The following is a 17,823-nucleotide window of genomic DNA, read 5'->3' as shown; positions in this document are numbered from 1 at the left end:
TAACACAATAGAACGTGGATTAAACGATATATTGATTATTTGGGAAATTAATAATTTTATCACGTATAACAAATGTACATTTTTTAAATTAACAGATATTAACTTTTACTGTAGTTCGTAATAAAAATATACTCGATTATCCAAAAATTATTTATCGATTCCCAATTATCGGAAATATATTGTTGTCCCGATATTATTTCCGATAAGATCAATGCTCTATCGTGTTAGTTCTCGAATTATTTGAAAAAGTTTATTAAAAAAAAAAGAATAATTTATTTCGTTCCATTTTCTAATCATCTATATAGTCAAGGAAAATCTTTGAATGGAAATAGAACACGTATCGCACTGTGGGGAATAAATAATGGCCTATGCGATAACGAGTGAATTTCAGGCAACATGCTACTCACCCTTTTCTCATTTTATTCTTTCTAACGTTTCACTCGTGTTCCTTTTCTTTCGTCCATTCGCATCTCCTTTCTAGCGAATGTCAGAAACATGGAGAACCGATGTATTCATGAACATGAAGTCACAACTTGCATTTCGAGATTACGTTTCGAACGATACAGATCGTGCACCGTTTCTAAACCATTTTATTTCTCCACGTTTTATACGTACAATCGTTCGTACGTACTTACATGCGTATTTCTTTTTTATATTGATCACAGATAAATTTTATACAAGATCGAGCATTAATTATAAATCATGTTCACATGAAATCGTACATAGACGATTTTTCGCTTATTTATTTATTCGATAAAGTTTTCTATTTAATATATTTTCAATATGAAATATTGAACTAAAAAGAATAAAATGAAAAGAAAATCAACGTCCACTTGATGTTCCTTCCGGTCATTGTAACTTTCCAAGGAGCTCGATTAAAATCGAGGTAGAAGGGTTACCAACGATCCCTCTTCCTCGTTAAAATAAAAGCTAAGGGCAACAAGGACGACGAGGCAGACGCTCGCGTTTAAAATATTTAAGCTCGATCCGTGCGCTCGTCTTAGAGAAGAAAACTACCGAATTAAGCGTTACTGTCGGCCTGAGAAGTCGCCATAAGAGAAAGAGAGGGAGGGGGGGAGAGAGAGAGAGAAAGAGTTAGAGAGGAGAGGACAATGGAAGCAGTCTGCTTAGAAATTCGTCGAGTCCGTGTCTGTCTGGAGTCTAGCGCCCGAGGAGTCGTACAAGAGAAATGGTGAGTTCGTTAGGGCGCATAAGAGCTGAGATTCTTAGAAAAGAGGATGAGAGATGGGCAAGAGGAAAAGAAAGAGAGCGTGAGAGACGGAGAGAGAGAAAGACGAGGAAAGATCAGCGAAATGCTGGCGATGCATCACACATTGTTACGATGTGCAGTTCCTTTGAAATCGGTGAGTCGTATCGTAAGTGACATCGAGACATGCTCGTTAGAGCCGAATGTTCGTCTCTTTGATAAAATCATATCAGAGACGATCGGAAATTGTACGTGAAAAAGAACGTCAAGATATCATCAAGGGTACTTTCTCATTCAATAACGATTGAGAAGCAATATATCTATCTATCCTATTATCATAATCTCTTTCTAAATTCTTTCTTTTTCTTTTTCTTTTTTGATCATTTCAACGAGAGTCATACAGACTATTGATCATTTGTTATAATATAGAAACGGATGTAATCATTTTCAGGTACATAGGTAGGAGAATTCATAATATAAAATGAAGTACATTTTGAGAGGTCGAATTTCATGGTATCTCGATTTCAGAACACTCGTACCGACGACTTTGTTGGCAAGAAACTCGAGCACTACCTTTCTCATCCTTCTCCTTTTCTGTGTGTTCTGCTCGCATATCGTGTGTGCTACGGTTATCTTACGTGAGTTCGCATCGTGAGAAGCTCGATTTCCCCGAGGAATACAGAAACCAATTTCTAGGCTGCCTACTGCACCGTGACCGTCCGACCGACCAAACGTTCGACCGGCCAGGTGAGAGACAGAGACTCGAGAGAAGGGACGAAAGTGGCTGAGGGAGTTTGTATCTCGTGAAAAGCTTGTCGTATAAGGAGACGAGAGATACGTTCAGTTAAGTGTTTGCGTGTTTCGCGAGTGTACCAATCGTCTGAATGAGAGTTGGCTATACTGTCGAGAATACACATCTTGGAATTTTAAAAAGGATCGGTGATCTTTCAGATAATATTCTCTACGATGTTTTAAATTTGTAAAGAAAATTTTTATGCTTTCCACGAATTAATTCAACGTATCGTAATTCTGTATTTTTGTTGATTTTAATTTCATTTTTTTTTCTGATTTGATCGTCACGATAGAAATTTGTGAAAAATACATCGACTTACATCGTAGCCAGAGAATTCGCCCTTGCCCGGTGGTCCAGGAGGTCCTTGAGCTCCCTTTTCACCTGGTATTCCATCCCTGCCTGGTTCACCTTTTTGTCCTTGAGGACCTTCGGGTCCTTGTATTCCTATATCTCCTTTGTCGCCTTTTGGTCCAGGTGGACCTTGTAATCCTCTTTCTCCGGGTGGTCCTGCTGCACCCTATACCAGAAATAATCTTTAAATAACCGATAATCGATTTGTTCTTTTTCTTCTTTCATAAAGAAAATCAATCGTTCTTATTTCATTATTTTTAATTAAAGAAGTTATTTTACGTACAGTCAGTCCCATTTGGCCTTGCTTTCCTTCTTTTCCAGGAACACCTGGTTCACCTTTCGGTCCTTCGATCATTTTTGGCATCGTAAAGGATGTCATCAAGGCTGTTGCATTGCACGTACATTCACCTGGTTCTCCTTTAGGACCTATCGGACCGTGTGGTATTTTTATGGGCCAATCCTAAAAAAATAAAAAATATTAGATTAACGAAAAGGCAATGAATTTTTGAAAGAAAAATTTTTCATCGAATTGTAAAGTGAATTCAATGGCAAATGGAACGTATTCATATATCGAATAGCTATGATGTCGATATGAGTGTTATGCACAGTGTTTCCTGATATGCGCTTCGATATTCTCACGCTAAATCAATTCGCTCGAATAATCAGATGAATGACTGATCGCGGATGCGAACGTGTCATATCCGTGTACCGTAAATACGAACATCACATATTATCGACGTACGAATGACTTATATAACGTCATGACCACAAGGGTTCAATAAATGAAGTTATTTATTAAGGCATTCAGAAAGAGATACGTTTAATCCTTTTTACCAATTTTAGGATTGGAAATTAACGTTTATTTAATTTATCACGGTTAGATTCCGGTTACAGATATATAAATCAAGGTTTTATAAAAGGTATTAAAAAAGACTATAGACTAAACGAATTCCGAGGATCCAAAGGTTTTGGCAAAATTTCAAGAGAATTTTATCGCAGTATCTATAGCGTGTACAAAAAACATGTGCCATATTAATACATAATTTTTATACACGTTATAGAAATATATTTGATAGAAATAAATGAGATTATATTTTTTATTGATTTCATTGTGCTTTTTAAAAATTGTCGACGTATCTTCTAGGACATCTTCTACCATACTATTCTTTTAATGGAATCAATACACAAAAATTTGCACCTCATCGTTTGGATCATATCCAGGTCCAGGTGGTCCAGGAGGTCCTGGTGGTCCTCGAACGCTCTCGCCTTTATCTCCCTTTTCACCTTTCTCACCTTTCGGACCTTTGTCTAAAAGAAAAGACATATTCTGAGCGTTTTATTTTTATTCGGAACGTCATTCACCGATCCGCGGGGCTTAAGCATTGCCCTCTTTTGAATTTCTTACGAAAGATATTATTTCACAGAAAGCTACAGCTGCGGCTTTATGTAAATGCTATTACTCACAGTCTGGATTGGGAGGTGGAGGTGTGATGAACGGCGGTGGGTTGCCTTCCTCGTTTTTATCTTCGTCGTATTCTCGATCGATCTGCGAAGGAATAATGGAGAAGAATCGATAACGTAAATATATGTGCACGCGTTTTATCACCGTAGGAAAAAGATCACGAATTTGGCAATTTTACGATTTAACATAGTTGCTCGTTCCAATTTAATTTCACGCTTTAATTTAGGTATTTATGTATATATAGATAAATAATAACAATCAGACGTTAAGATGATTATGAAATTGGTTATTAATTAAGCGCTTATATTATTTTGCAAATTTGTTTGATTAGTAAATCGTATTAGACTTTGGTATTAACGATTCCTATATAAAACATTCATTCGTATCGTTAAAAAATAAGCAAATTGAAAATGTTAAAAGCCACATCGGTTTAATATGAAATAGTGAAGATAGTAAGTAGTATTAGATTTTCCTATTAACCATTCCCATATAAAATATTCATTCGTATCGTTAAAAAATAAGCAATTTGAAAACGTTAAAAGCCACATCAGTTTATTATAAAGTAGTGAAGACCGTACGTCGCATTTTCGCTGAGGTTCCCACTCGATGGATGCTTTTAAAGCGAGCACATAATATTAGACACTGACGGTGATTAATGAAGTTTCAGGCAAATCAGGCGGTCGACTGTACGGTTAGCACACACGACACCTGCCCTAAGTGTTTTCCAATAATTATTAGTAATGGCGCGGTTTTATCGAAGGGGGTAGTCGTCCTTCGTTCGACATTTTTCCGTGATCGACGGACGTTCGCATTATTGGGAAAATATCAATGATAGAACGAATTTGATCGTTAATTTTTTAAAAATTGGATTATGAATGATGAGTAGGATTTAAAATAAAAATTTATTACGTAAGTTTGCTGGGACATGTATCTCGTTAAACATAGTTTTATATTATTTTATAGTTTTTGTTATATTTTCAATATCGTTTAGTATCTCATGCAAATTCACATACTCAAATTTTTCTTGGAAATATGCTTTCTTTCTACATTATTTTTTCTCTCGTTTATCATAACTATGAATATATACGAAAAAAAAATAAATAAAGTGATGCTTCTCGAAAAGATTCCTGACCGGACAGTTGAAGTCATGACCATGCCAAGCATCTAAAGCATTCTTCTTTCTTGTAACTCACGTATCTGCTGTACCGCAATGCCGCATTGCCGCTCTTCGAATCATCGACATTTCACCAGAACGTTTAACGAGCAACATTTTTCTAAAAATCTCATATAAAAACAACTATACAGAAAATACGATTACATACTACACGATTAAAATTGTATTTCATAATAATTTAGGACGTAAAAAATTTATAAATAAAATAATTGCACAGTTATAAATAACGATCACGGATAATCGCCAGTTCACGTAATTCCTTGATTAGCTTCGTAACTTATTAATCTACCACGTTCCGACAATAGGATAGCAATCTGGTCCGCAATTTGTCGTTCGTTTGATTTTCTCCTTTGACTATCAGGGGTAAACATTTTCGTTGCGCGAATCCTGTTGCCATTGTTAATTTCGTGTTTTCCTACATACTGGAATGACACATGTACATACGTGTAGATAAGTATAAATGCATATACATGTATCAGTATAAATGTAAACGATACTTGAAATCCCTTCATTTTATTTTTCAGTTTGCATTTCAAAATTCATCATTTCCTTTAAGGCAATACGAACTTCGTATAATATTATTTTTATATCCTTCGCATCCTTACCAGAGGGAAAAGAAATGATCGAAAGAGACGGAATATCTTACAACATAAAGATAAAATGAAATTACAAAGTCAAAGCTAAGTCCTAAACACACGGAAAGTTGAAGAAAGTTTTCTCTCGGAATCCGTCGAAATGCTTCTTCTTATCCTTAGCTTTATTTTTCAACCTAGAAAGTCGAAGAGTGTGACGAGACAAATTCGACAACGAGCGTGACATGTCTTTGTCCATGAGTTAACGCTAATAAAGCTCATTCCGTTAGCTTCATTGATCCTCGAACATTGTGCCGTAGTGGTCGTTAACAGGACATTCGAAAGACGTATCGTAGATAGTAGCAGTCAGGATGAAGAGAACATATCTTAGATAGGAAGGTAGCCGCAAACCATCTTCCGATCCGTTCTACGAAGAAATGCTTCTATTCCTATCGGCGTCTAGTGAAATTGGATTGGCTTAATGAATTTACCGTGCAGCTGCGAGTTTAGGAAGTGGGTCGAACCGAAGACAGGTTCATCAAAACGCTATTGGCTCAGGACGTTTCTCGCACCACATTCTGTTCTGATTCTCGTGACGGAATCTGTCGCTTCACTTTCAACGAAAACATGCATACGTGTTACCCTCTATTAATCGTTATTACTTTAGTTTTAGAATCATTAAACTCTTTCTCATTGAGCACGAGATGTAGAAAGCAATTAGCTTGGATGAGATAATTATTAGACCATATTTAACTCTTTGATTAAATAATTAAATAATATTTTACTAATAAACGTTGTGACATATATTAATTACTTTTATATATTTCCGATTTGCGTTCGTTAATCTTACTTTTGAATTCTATTTACATCATTTATTCTTTAGACAAATAATTAAGTGATTTAATAAAAATTTACTAAACAAAAAGTTTCATTTGTTCAATCCATCTATCATCTAAAAGAAAGTTGTTAAGATGAGTACGCCAAAGTACTCTCGTTATAATAAAAATTTCGACTGACAAAAATCGCATTCGTATTCTTATCGCCAGCCGTTTTGAACGAGCCTTTAATTCTGCGCGCGTCGCATCAGATGGCACATGGTGTTACAATCGACTTCGCAAAGCGAGCAATCGAATGCACATAAAAATGAACGCGCGTGACATTGCCTGGAGAAAGATTTGATTTGAAAATTCGTGAGACCGAGTGAAAATCTCGAATGAGAAAGAGGGTTTTTTTTTCATATATTTAAATGTTCCATCAAATTTTTAATTACGTACTGACAGTAGTATTCATGATAACAATAATTCATCGATTTATTCGAACAGAAATAATTTTTTTATTTTCAAATTTGTCTAGACTTTGAATTAAAATAGCAAATATTATCTCGAATGTTGAAACATATTTATTTATTCGAATTTAAGATTCCAGTTCTATAAAGATATGATGAGATTCAAAGCTTTAAACAAGATAGAATATATGCAGGTTTCTCATCTTATGAATACTACAAAAAGCAATAATTAGATGACGTTATCCTGTTTACTCGGAGTTTACCTCATGGATTTCAAATTGCACATGTCCGTCTTGATGTCCAGCAAATTAAATTGTCCTTATTCCAAAGGATGCGCGTGATAGCGGTCGGAATAGAGACCACGCTGGAATCTCTCACGGTGACCTTACGTTATTAAATTATCATGGCTAAAGGAGGAAACCGTGCGCGTGCGATCGACTAACTGGACAATATTGTAGTTAAATATTAGTTCCAGTGTAAAGAATTACTCTCGTTAATATCCTATAGAGTTTAGACTAAACGATTTTAGACTAATGGATCAAATTATAAGAAGGATCCTATTGTTAAAGATGCAAAATAATAAATATAAAATATTAAATTGATATTAAATCTTGTGAGAAAATCGACGGGAAGAAATTTAACGGATTAATACATCTTTTTGAATTTAGTTAGTGAATTTTGGTACACGTGATAGAGATCCGTAAACTTCACTCGGATTAAGTCAAACTCTATAATGACTGGGGTGGATATTGAAGCATGAGATCCGTAGTAAAGTCGCCATTGCGAAATCCTAACAGCATTCGAAGATTATCCTTTCAGTATTTACGAGATTATCTTCATAACCCAATTCCTAGATTCCTCTGTCTCCTACGAGACGATTGACATCCTTTTGAACGAATCCTCAGTAGGATGTCGTTCTTCTTTGAGGATTATTATTTGACAATCCAAGTTGAAAGCTTCATTTCGATAAACCGGTGCGGCATGTTTTAGTCAAATTAAAAGCGAAGCTCGATTAACAGGAATTTCAAATTCATTTTACTTAATAATCATTGCGATTCTTTCGACAATTACGATCATATCGAATAGTTAATTGTTTCCAATAAGAAATATCCGGTTTAGTAGGTTATCAATTTCGTTAGTAAAAAACGGCACACAACATAAAAAGCTGTAGAAAATTTTGGTTAGTACAAATGTTGTAAAATCAGAAAGAAAAGATATAAGTTTTGTTTAGTAAAACGAAAAGGAAAGAAAGGGATTTTGAACTCTTGTCTACCTTATCAAAGTCAATTTCTCCGATAATACCGAATATATCGACATCCTGATCGCCGGATCCAAATTCTCCGTCTGAGGGAAACTATAAAGAGAATATCACATTAGCCAGTTTCGAAATACTATAGCAATCGCGCTTATAACTGCTCGTCCCGTTTCTCTTCATGCGACGTTCTAATTATAGTTTCATAGCTTCGAAATTCTTCGATATCGCACGATGTAGCAGCGCATTAAATTAGACGATAAATCGTTCGCGTATGTCGTGGATGTTCATCGTATTAGATTGCATCCTGTACAGCCGAGATACAGCTGGCGAAGTTAATGCGTTCTTGAACATAAAGTTGGCCATAGTGTTGTCGAAAATTGGATACTTGCAAGTTTACGATCGTCAGCTTAACCCTACTGAATTATCAACTTCGTAATATACAACGAGTGCCTCGTTGTTTCTACGTTTCTTGTAGAATATTCGTCTGTCTAGGCAATGATTTCACTCATGATAATTTCATCCTGCCTCTGTTTGCAGCATTAAACGTTAATTATGCAACGTTACTAATTACAATGTCTCTAAACTCTACAATTTCACGCTGTTTGTGTTACAACATTGATGTAATATCATAAATATATTCCTTAATGTTTCCCTTTAATCTCTTTTTCATATCGTTGATCATAGAATAATATAAAAAATAATATAATAAAAGAAATGTTTAAATTGTTTAAGCAGATATTACTAATGCTATAAATGATATAAATGGAACATACGACTTCCGTAGGATAGTTTTTTTACGTATAAAAGTAATTTAAATATCTCAAACGAAATGATCGATTAAATTCAAACTAAAAGTTACATATTCGGCGTTCTTTATTTAATAGATTTATAATTTAAAGAGTGGTGCAATAATATAAGCTAATTATACTCTCGCGGTAGCGGGTATATTGAATTTCGTTGAAATTTGTTTAAAAAATTAGTGGTATAACCGAGACAAGCACTCATGCATATTACACATAGAGATGATACTCGCTCGCTCGGACCACTCTGTAGTATATTAATATGATCATAGTGAAATATCGCATATGCTTTTCGTTTATGTGTATGGAACGGAATCGAGTTAAACTTTATCGCATTCCAGTGATTTCTGATTTGGCACGTGTTCCTCTCAATTATTCAAATTCTCTGCTTGCACTGCTTCACGGAGAGGAGATCCTCTGCACATTTCGAAAGCTAAACTTTGCGAAACGTGAGTACGTAATTACTTGAAGATCTACTTTTGGCTGACTTGAAAACGTCATCGAAAAATAATCTATGCATTTAAGACTAACAATAACATGAAATATTAATACCATTTATTCCATATTAAATATTACTTAATAATATATTTCATAATAATAATGTTATTTATTATATTGTTTGTGTTTTTCAATAGCAGTTGGTTCTTCATTATCTACAAAGTTATTGTAAAATGAGAGAAACTGCCGATTATTAATAATATTTTGTTAACGATATTAATAATGTTAGGTCGAAAGATAATTCTTTAACGTATTCCTTTATGGTGCTATATAAATAATCAAATACTCAGTACCCAGCAAATCCATACTTCAGCTTATTTGATACAAACTAATCCGAAAAATTTAATTCTCCCTGTTGAATAATAAACATGGGCTTATGAATTGTTATCCACACACACACACACACACATTTGAGAAGAAGGATACCACTTAGCCTCGAACACGAAACGATCGAAAATTTCTAACGTTATCGCGTAAGAAAATATTATCTCTATTACTCATTAAATTATAAAAGATACGAACGTGAAATATCAGTAACGATGAATGGGCTTTATTTACGGGATAAGTCGGACAATTTGTAAGTGGCTGAGAAGTTAAAAAAGTTCTCACGTTCAATCGATCTTCTTCTTGATCGATCTGTCTTTCGGATTGTATCGGTGAAACAAAGTGAAGATAATTCGTCAAATCTTTTTTCGAATCTATCTTAACTTCGAACTTAGTGAATTGACCCTAAGCTTGCTTTTCAATTCGAAGATTCTAAGTTCGTTTTTCTTTACCATTTTCATAATCAACCTCTCCTTTTCCCATTCATCCCTTTTCCTCTCTCCCCTCTTCGAAATTAACGCTTTACTAAATTAATTACGATACGTCGGCAATCTAATAAATTACTTACTCTGATGAAATTACTTTGTTCACCGACATAAAGAAAAACGCGAGAGTCTAAAACAAAGGAGATTAATGATGAGACGCAAATTGCAATATTCTATGATATCCTTGCGGAAGGTACATGACAAAACGTCAAACGATCAAAAACTTTCGGAAAAAAGATCATGGGATAGTTAAAAGATAATTAAAATTAATTTCCAAGTCTAAATAATGTCTTTCAGAAAATGACGCTCGATTAAAGCGAGATGTCTTTTGGCTACAGTGTTCTTCTTGGATTTCATCTGGAATACGATTGTCCGATATGAATTCGGAAGCTACGTCGTGGAAAAAGTTTAATTAAATGATCTCAAGCTTTCTCAGTCTAACGATGCGAAGAACGAGGTGCAGCGTGGACGAAATGCAAACATTTATGAAGAATGATTTTAAAAATGAGGACAGATAAAAGTACTCACTATATGTTTCAACGATAATAATAATAATGATGATGATGATGATGATGATGATACTCATATTAAAAAGCTACAAAAGTATAATCTTTACTATTAAGATGTTAAGCAGTAAAGCAAATTGAAAAATTAGCTCGACTGTCTTACCTGAAGTTCAGAAACTAAGCTTTAAAATGTTTAATATTACTATATCTTTTAATTGTACGTTAGCTCTGGTAAAGCAATTAATTTTATACTTTATTTCACTGCCGATTATCTTCGTTTTATCATTTCCTATTTTTTTAAATCGCTTTGAAAATCATTATGTTATTATAATAATTTTTAGAGAAAAGCGACAATCGGTGGACGTTTTTGCTTTGCCTTTTTTAAATTTATCTTTTTTATATTTCATCTTTGAAAAATATCGAAGTTTTGCTAAAGATCTAATGCAAGCTTTTCTAACCCGTTTAAACTCTCACATATTATATATATTATATTTCCGAAATTTCCAAAAGTTTTTAAAATACTTCGAATTTTTTTCTTTATTTCCCAAACGAATGTAATAGCTAATATAATTTATTTTATGTGTTTACTTGATCTTACCAAGCAGAATGATACGTTTTTGAAAAATGATATGTTTTTTGAATTATTTTATAACTATAAGTATACACATGTTACATTCTATCTTTTTACAATGGAGTATCGCGGATTTTACGGGATTGTGTGTATGTATAATACGTGCGTGTGGTGTTATACGAAACGATGAATTTTAGTTGGCCCAGTTTCGATTTTCCAGTACAGACGATTGAAAGAGATTTATGTCAGCTGTCGTTGTATCAGATGAAAAAAAATCAGATTATTCTTATCGTATATTCGAAATTCAGTTAGCGAGAGGAGAGAGAGAGAGAGAGAGAGAGAGAAAGGGTGAGAGAAAGGGTGAGAGAAAGAGAGAGAGAGAGAGAAAGGAGGAGAGAAAGAGAGAGAGAGAAAGGGGGAGAGAGAAAAAGAGAGAGAAAGAGAGAGAGAAAGAAAGAGGGAGAGAGAGAAAAAGAGAGAGAGAGAGGGAGGAAGAAAGAGAGAGAGAAAGAGAGAGAGAGAGAGAGAGAGAGGAAGTGAGAAGGGGAGAGAGAAAGAGAGACTCGAATTTTATTGGAAAACGGACATGTTATAAGCAGTAGTATGTATTATTTCGCATATATTTACTCTGGTTTTTATAAATCGATATCGAAAAATTTTAATTTAGTTTCCTTGTTTGTACATATCTATGCTTTTGTAAGTATTATAGATATATGTATATGCGCGTACAATATCTCTCTATGGGATTGTTGTAACGACGCGTATTTGTCACCATCGAAATAACGTTGATTTTAATTCTATCACGCGATTCTTAAAAAAGACGTATAAGCTTTCGAGATTTCGATTATAAAGGATTTGGAAGTCTCGTAACAGACATTATGATTCTTTCAACGTTCATAGAATGTTTCCGTCTTCCTTTTTCCCTTTCTTTCTCTCCTTTCTCTCTCTCTCTCTCTCTCTCTCTCTCTTTCTCCCTTTCTCTCCTTTCTCTCTCACTCTCACCCTCTCTTTCTTCTCTTTCAAGACCCTTTCTTCATTTCCGTTCTGCTCTTCTTTTTCTTTTCTCTTTCCTTTTTTTTCCACCAGCAGAAACGTATTTAACGTCCCATGAAATTAGAACCCTCGACACCTTTGAGAGAATGAGAAGCGCGAAATTTCTCTCTTCCAGTTGCTCGCGATGACTTCGTAGAATATCTCCTTTTTTATTTTTTTTTTTTTTTTATATCTCTACCTTCCTTTTATAGAAAACATACGTGGATGGCATATGTAATTATATTCCTTCCTATCGAACATTCGGTTCTTCCTTCTTTCTTCAAATTGATCTCATTTATATGTCGTAGATTGTAACGAGTTTTGTTGTAATGTCAAGTTGAAAAATGTAGCGAAAGGGTCGAGTTAAACCACGAGCTACATTTACCAAATAAAGTAGGACAAATTATAATTGTTCTAATTGAATCGTCCGCAGAGCATGTTACGAAACTACGCACCGCCTATGCTAGTGAAAAAGTTTCATTTTTCGCCGACCGTGAATTATCAAGTGGCGTTAGTAGGAAATTTTTAAAATATTTTTTACTTATAATAGGAATTAGGACGGAGTTCAATGGTACGAAGTTGGTATCAATTGTAGCAAAAGAACGTATGCATGTCGTGAAAGAAGTAAGTACGTGAGCCTCGCATATATTGCTTTAGTTAGTGGGATCACGTACGAGAAAGATACATGCGAATTTCGTGAGGTTTACTACAAGTCTAAAAAAAAACCTTTGTTAGGGTATTTGTTCTTTTGGGATCACTTAAATAATCGAAATGTTTGCTTACTGGCGTAATTATAATTACCTTCTATCAATTTGTTTCATTTCGTTTCGCATTATGCAAATTGCGATATTTATTTATTAATTGGATGCATTTTTACTATGATATTTTACTTTTAACTTATATCTGGTCAGTTTCCTTTTTAGAATCATTTCATTCTTTACATTTTTGCCGATTTGTTAATGTCGACTTTTTTTTTCGATCCCAAGCGAATTGTCAGACACAGCCATGTTGAGAACGACGTGCCGCCGGCTCAGACATGAATTTGGATTATTGTTATTAGCATGAATTTTCATGAAACGCTCCAACTGTGTCCCGTTCTTGCCTCCAGCGACTTCACAGAAAACGATTCGCGAATAGTAAGGAAATTTTCGGATATAACTTTTCCGAAGTGATTTTGTTTCAGCGTTTGCATCTTACACGATTGTAGTGTATTAGTGACTTGTTGCAAAAGAAATTTTTTATAAATTAGCAGTCATTATTTCGGAAGGCTCAGATGAATAACTCGATCTTAAAATTTTTATGTATCGTGTAATTGACGATATGAGTGGCCATAAAATTCATGTTACATCCTCACGAAACTTTTGATTACTCTTGACCGTATCATCGACCGACATACGATCCCTGTAGTTTTGTTGAGACGAGCTCTTCTTTTCTCATGTTCCAAGCATTTTGTGTTATCTTTTTAGCTTTCTCTTTCGTATCCACTAGCTCGATCAACCGGTCAGATTGGTCTCGAATTTCGTCCGATTCTAGCGACGAAAACCTATCGTTATTGGCATGTCCATCGCGCTTTGTAATTCGAGCATTCGATTATTTTCATTCGATCCTTTATTCGAGGGAAAAAGCAAATCGATAATAATCTCGTCTATGAAATGAACTGTAGTTTGCTTTTAATTCGATTTTTGCGATAATCTGTTTTGAGGCAATGTAGCATACGATTTCTATTATTAATAATCGAGTTAAATACCTTCATCGAGGATGCTATTTACGAGACATATTCACTTTACCTATAGCAAGCGTATTATTTGTATGTTTGATGTATTCTGCCTGCAGAGATACATATAATATGTACGACAATATATATATATATATATATATATATATATATATATAATTTGCAAATTAATAGTCTAGTTTACGTCGCACGTTAGTTATCTGTTCTAAATGTTCTATGGCGTTTGAAATTCATGGCAAACTTTCTGTACGTGCCATGTAAATACCGCAGCATCTAAAGATTGTTACAAGAATTTTGTTGGAACTTCGGATCTCAAAAGAAGTTTTCAAAAGAAAAATTGCCATTCTTTATATCTTCAGCTTAAATTTTGGATGAAAATAATTTATACTTTTGTTTCTTCCCAGCAAGGAAAACCTGCCTCTGTGAAGTCACTCTAGATTTTTCCAATCCACAAATTTGATCCCTATTTCAAAGATAAGTTTGTATTCTTTTATTATAGTGTCACGCAATAATAAAAATATCGACGAAAACGTCTGTGGATTTGCCATTTTAACAGAGTCAGCTACGTGTTAACCTCGACTTTTTCGTTCTTTTCGTGTTCACACTATGCCAATGACAGTAGTCTACGTGATGACACATGATGGACATAAATTCACACTTGTTTCTCAATCGTATTTTGAAAACGATACACACGTTTTCAAATCGGTTTGTTCTATTTTACGAAGAAAACGCATAATTCGTTTATAACGATATATCAAACAGTCTTTGAAAAATGAACTGATGATGAAAAATTAGGCGATAAAGAAAAAATAATTTTTCGTTGCACCCATAACAATTACTTATTATGAATCTGCATGGAATTGTATTTCTGTTGTATGTAATCATGTTTTCATCTCGCCTCTTCGTCTTTAGTTTTATTTTTTCTTTTCTCTTCTTGTTTATGAAAAGAAGAAAAAAAATCATAATAGTAACGTTTCATTCGTCTACTTTAAAGCAACGAGTATATGTACATCTATACTCGCGTGTCCTGTATCGTCGAAACTTCGGTGAAATTTCATGAAATCGGAGCTCCACCACAATCATAACTCTTCCTTCCACGATGCTCGCAACTTCCATTAGCTATCTTCCTCTACCTTTCGTAAACCGAAGCGCATCTCGCTTTTTATCGGCACAAAGCACGGAACGATGGCAGAATTCTCAAGCCACGAACGCTGTTACCAAAGGAGTGGAATTATTAATCGTCGAATTTCCTTTCGCCTTAAAGAATTGACCGATATAAATAATTTTCTTTTCATGCTTTCGAAGGATAACTCTAAAAGGATAATCGCTCTGGAAGAAAAATATATGACTAAAGCGAAGGGAAAAATGTGAAATCTTTAAGATATCTTCTCGACTTGAAGTTGCATCATTTTAAAATGTATGATGATTTTCATAGAACACGTGTATTGAGATAAATAGATAAAATCGTTCGACGTCGCTCGTGCTACTTTTATCTAACGTTTCCGACACATTTAATATGATTAAAGAAAAAAAATGAAAAAAGACTAATTCAAGTGTCAATAAAATGAAGTTTTGGCTTAATGCATCCCCGATCGGTCGAGTGTTTCACTAGCTACAGTTACTGAACTGCACTTAAATCGATTTAATTACTATATCGAGTTCGGCGAACGTTTGACCTCTTTCGATATCAACTTTGGGTTTCATGTAACGCGAAACGCGAAGTTATAAAAGTAAAAATTTATTGTTCCACGGAGTTTACCTTTGTATCAGTGAAAATTTTTGATAAAAATTAAATCATTTGGACCAATTTGTATTATTTAATATTTTCGAATCATTTTCATCGCGACAATATTTCATTCGGTATTCAATTCAGTATTCAACAAATTAATATGATATTTAGAGGTATAAGAAACGAAGAGAGAGAAAAGAAAAAGAAGACACCAAGAAAGAAAAATTTTTTTAAAACAAGTTTCTTTCGGTTGCGTTTTAATCGAGTTTGATGGGGAGAGACGCGTGCATAGTTTCCTTGGTAGAGTTAATGATACTGTCAGGCAACACGTAGGCTCTGTCAAGCTAGATAATTGCTCGATCTACAACTTGGAAAACACGGTACATCCCGTCTGAAACCTTAACGATCACGTGTCAGGATGCCCCATATATTGGTCTAACCTCTTCAGCTAATCGGGAGTCAGACTAAGCAAACTTTGGGGCGGATCACGTGATTAACAGCACCTTTCGAAAGCCGCAAGGCCCTGTCCTTTGCCTTTAGACGTTTAACCTGACCTCTCTAACGGTTATTAAAAACAATAATTACAAAGCCCTTAATTAGCTTTTGATATTCGAAATGTTATTCAATTTAATGGTGGACAGGTATCCATGAGAACCGAAACATGAGACTTCACTTATATATAATTGAATCTTGTCTCTCTATATTAATCCTATTAAAATGACGAAGCGACCGTTTATTTGTTTATTATGTGCATAATTGAGTGTAAAAGTCGAATATGACGACTCTCGTCGAGTATTGGTCGAATTTATGGAAATTATGTATTCCTATTCTATTGAACGTGTCGTGTGCCCATGCAACATATTGATATTTACGTTTGACTTTTGAAATAATTCTTCATATATGGATGAATTCGATCGTAATCATGAATATCGTACAAAGAAACCAAGAATTTAAGAAATAACATATGTACTGAACGAAAAGAAAAATGTAAAACCGCATCGATCTTTGCACGTAACTCGATCACCTTCGCTTCTTATTCCAATTTCCATCACGTAGCTCGATTCTCCCGTAGGAGAATTCATTCTCTCTCTCTCTCTCTCTCTCTCTCTCTCTCTTCGATGCGTTCACTTGCATTACGATGTGTTGTCGCGCATCTTCCTTCTTCGATTTCTCATAATGCACACGAGTATCGCACGCGTAGCGAATCTACATGCAAATGTCGAATTTATATTATTCAAATGAAAATCTCGCGAACGATCGTGGATTCGTGGAAATTTTTCCAACGGACGGAATAAAACTGAACATAAAAAAGAATATCGAAATTATTCGTTATAATTTGTTATAATTGTAACAGGTATAACGAATGCAGAGTAAATCGAGATAGAAAATATTCGAATTTAAATCGTCGTTATAAAATACAGTAACTATTTGATCGTTCTATATTTTTTTATTTTCACATTATAATTTTCATTAAATTATTCATCGACGTTCGAAAAGTAAATTTTTCTTTCTTCTAGTTCAATATACCATAATTTTTATATTGATTACCTAATCGAAACCGAATTGGAAAGAACGTTTCCAGGACGTCTCCATATAATTTTATCTCTAATATCTTCTTGTTGTCTTAAAAGAACGGAGAATGGCTCGCCTTTAAGTTACATAACGATATTAATTGGACGTTGAATAATTCAACGAACATTTATAATACATCGATGATAATCCACAAGACTGAAGAAGAAGTCGTAATATCTTTAAATTAATTTAACATTAATAAAAAACCATACGAACAAAGGCAGTAATAAAAAATGAACAGCAATAAATAAATAGAATGGAGAATATAACCGAGATAATTGCTCGATCTTCAAGTCAAAATTACTCGTATATCTATTAGAATATATTTCACATTACGCAAAGTTCAATTTTTTAATAATAAATGTATCGTACGGTAGTACACGAGCCCTTTTTTTTAGAGTTCATTGGTCGTAGCGAATATTGTCATCGTCGAAACGTCGACGACATGGGATCGAGTTTTATCACGTACGAC

The 17,823-nt window shown here is 34.3% G+C and overlaps 1 protein-coding gene across 2 annotated transcripts in view; it reads right to left on the bottom strand.

Moving 5' to 3' along the window:
• LOC127071487 (collagen alpha-1(XVIII) chain) overlaps positions 1 to 17,823 on the bottom strand; it is a 211,259-nt gene that overhangs the window by 8,171 nt on the left and 185,265 nt on the right. For both annotated transcript variants that reach the window (XM_051010911.1, XM_051010827.1), the window contains exons 6-10: positions 8,118 to 8,198; positions 3,816 to 3,897; positions 3,550 to 3,659; positions 2,635 to 2,811; positions 2,320 to 2,517 (exon numbers count right to left, since the gene is read on the bottom strand). In XM_051010911.1, coding sequence (XP_050866868.1) covers positions 2,320 to 2,517; positions 2,635 to 2,811; positions 3,550 to 3,659; positions 3,816 to 3,897; positions 8,118 to 8,198 — 648 coding nt within the window. The remainder of the gene's footprint in view (positions 1 to 2,319; positions 2,518 to 2,634; positions 2,812 to 3,549; positions 3,660 to 3,815; positions 3,898 to 8,117; positions 8,199 to 17,823) is intronic.

This window comes from Vespula vulgaris, chromosome 1 (genome assembly GCF_905475345.1).
Source record: "Vespula vulgaris chromosome 1, iyVesVulg1.1, whole genome shotgun sequence".
NCBI classification, from domain to species: domain Eukaryota; kingdom Metazoa; phylum Arthropoda; class Insecta; order Hymenoptera; family Vespidae; genus Vespula; species Vespula vulgaris.
This window is presented reverse-complemented; position numbering and strand designations above follow the sequence as displayed.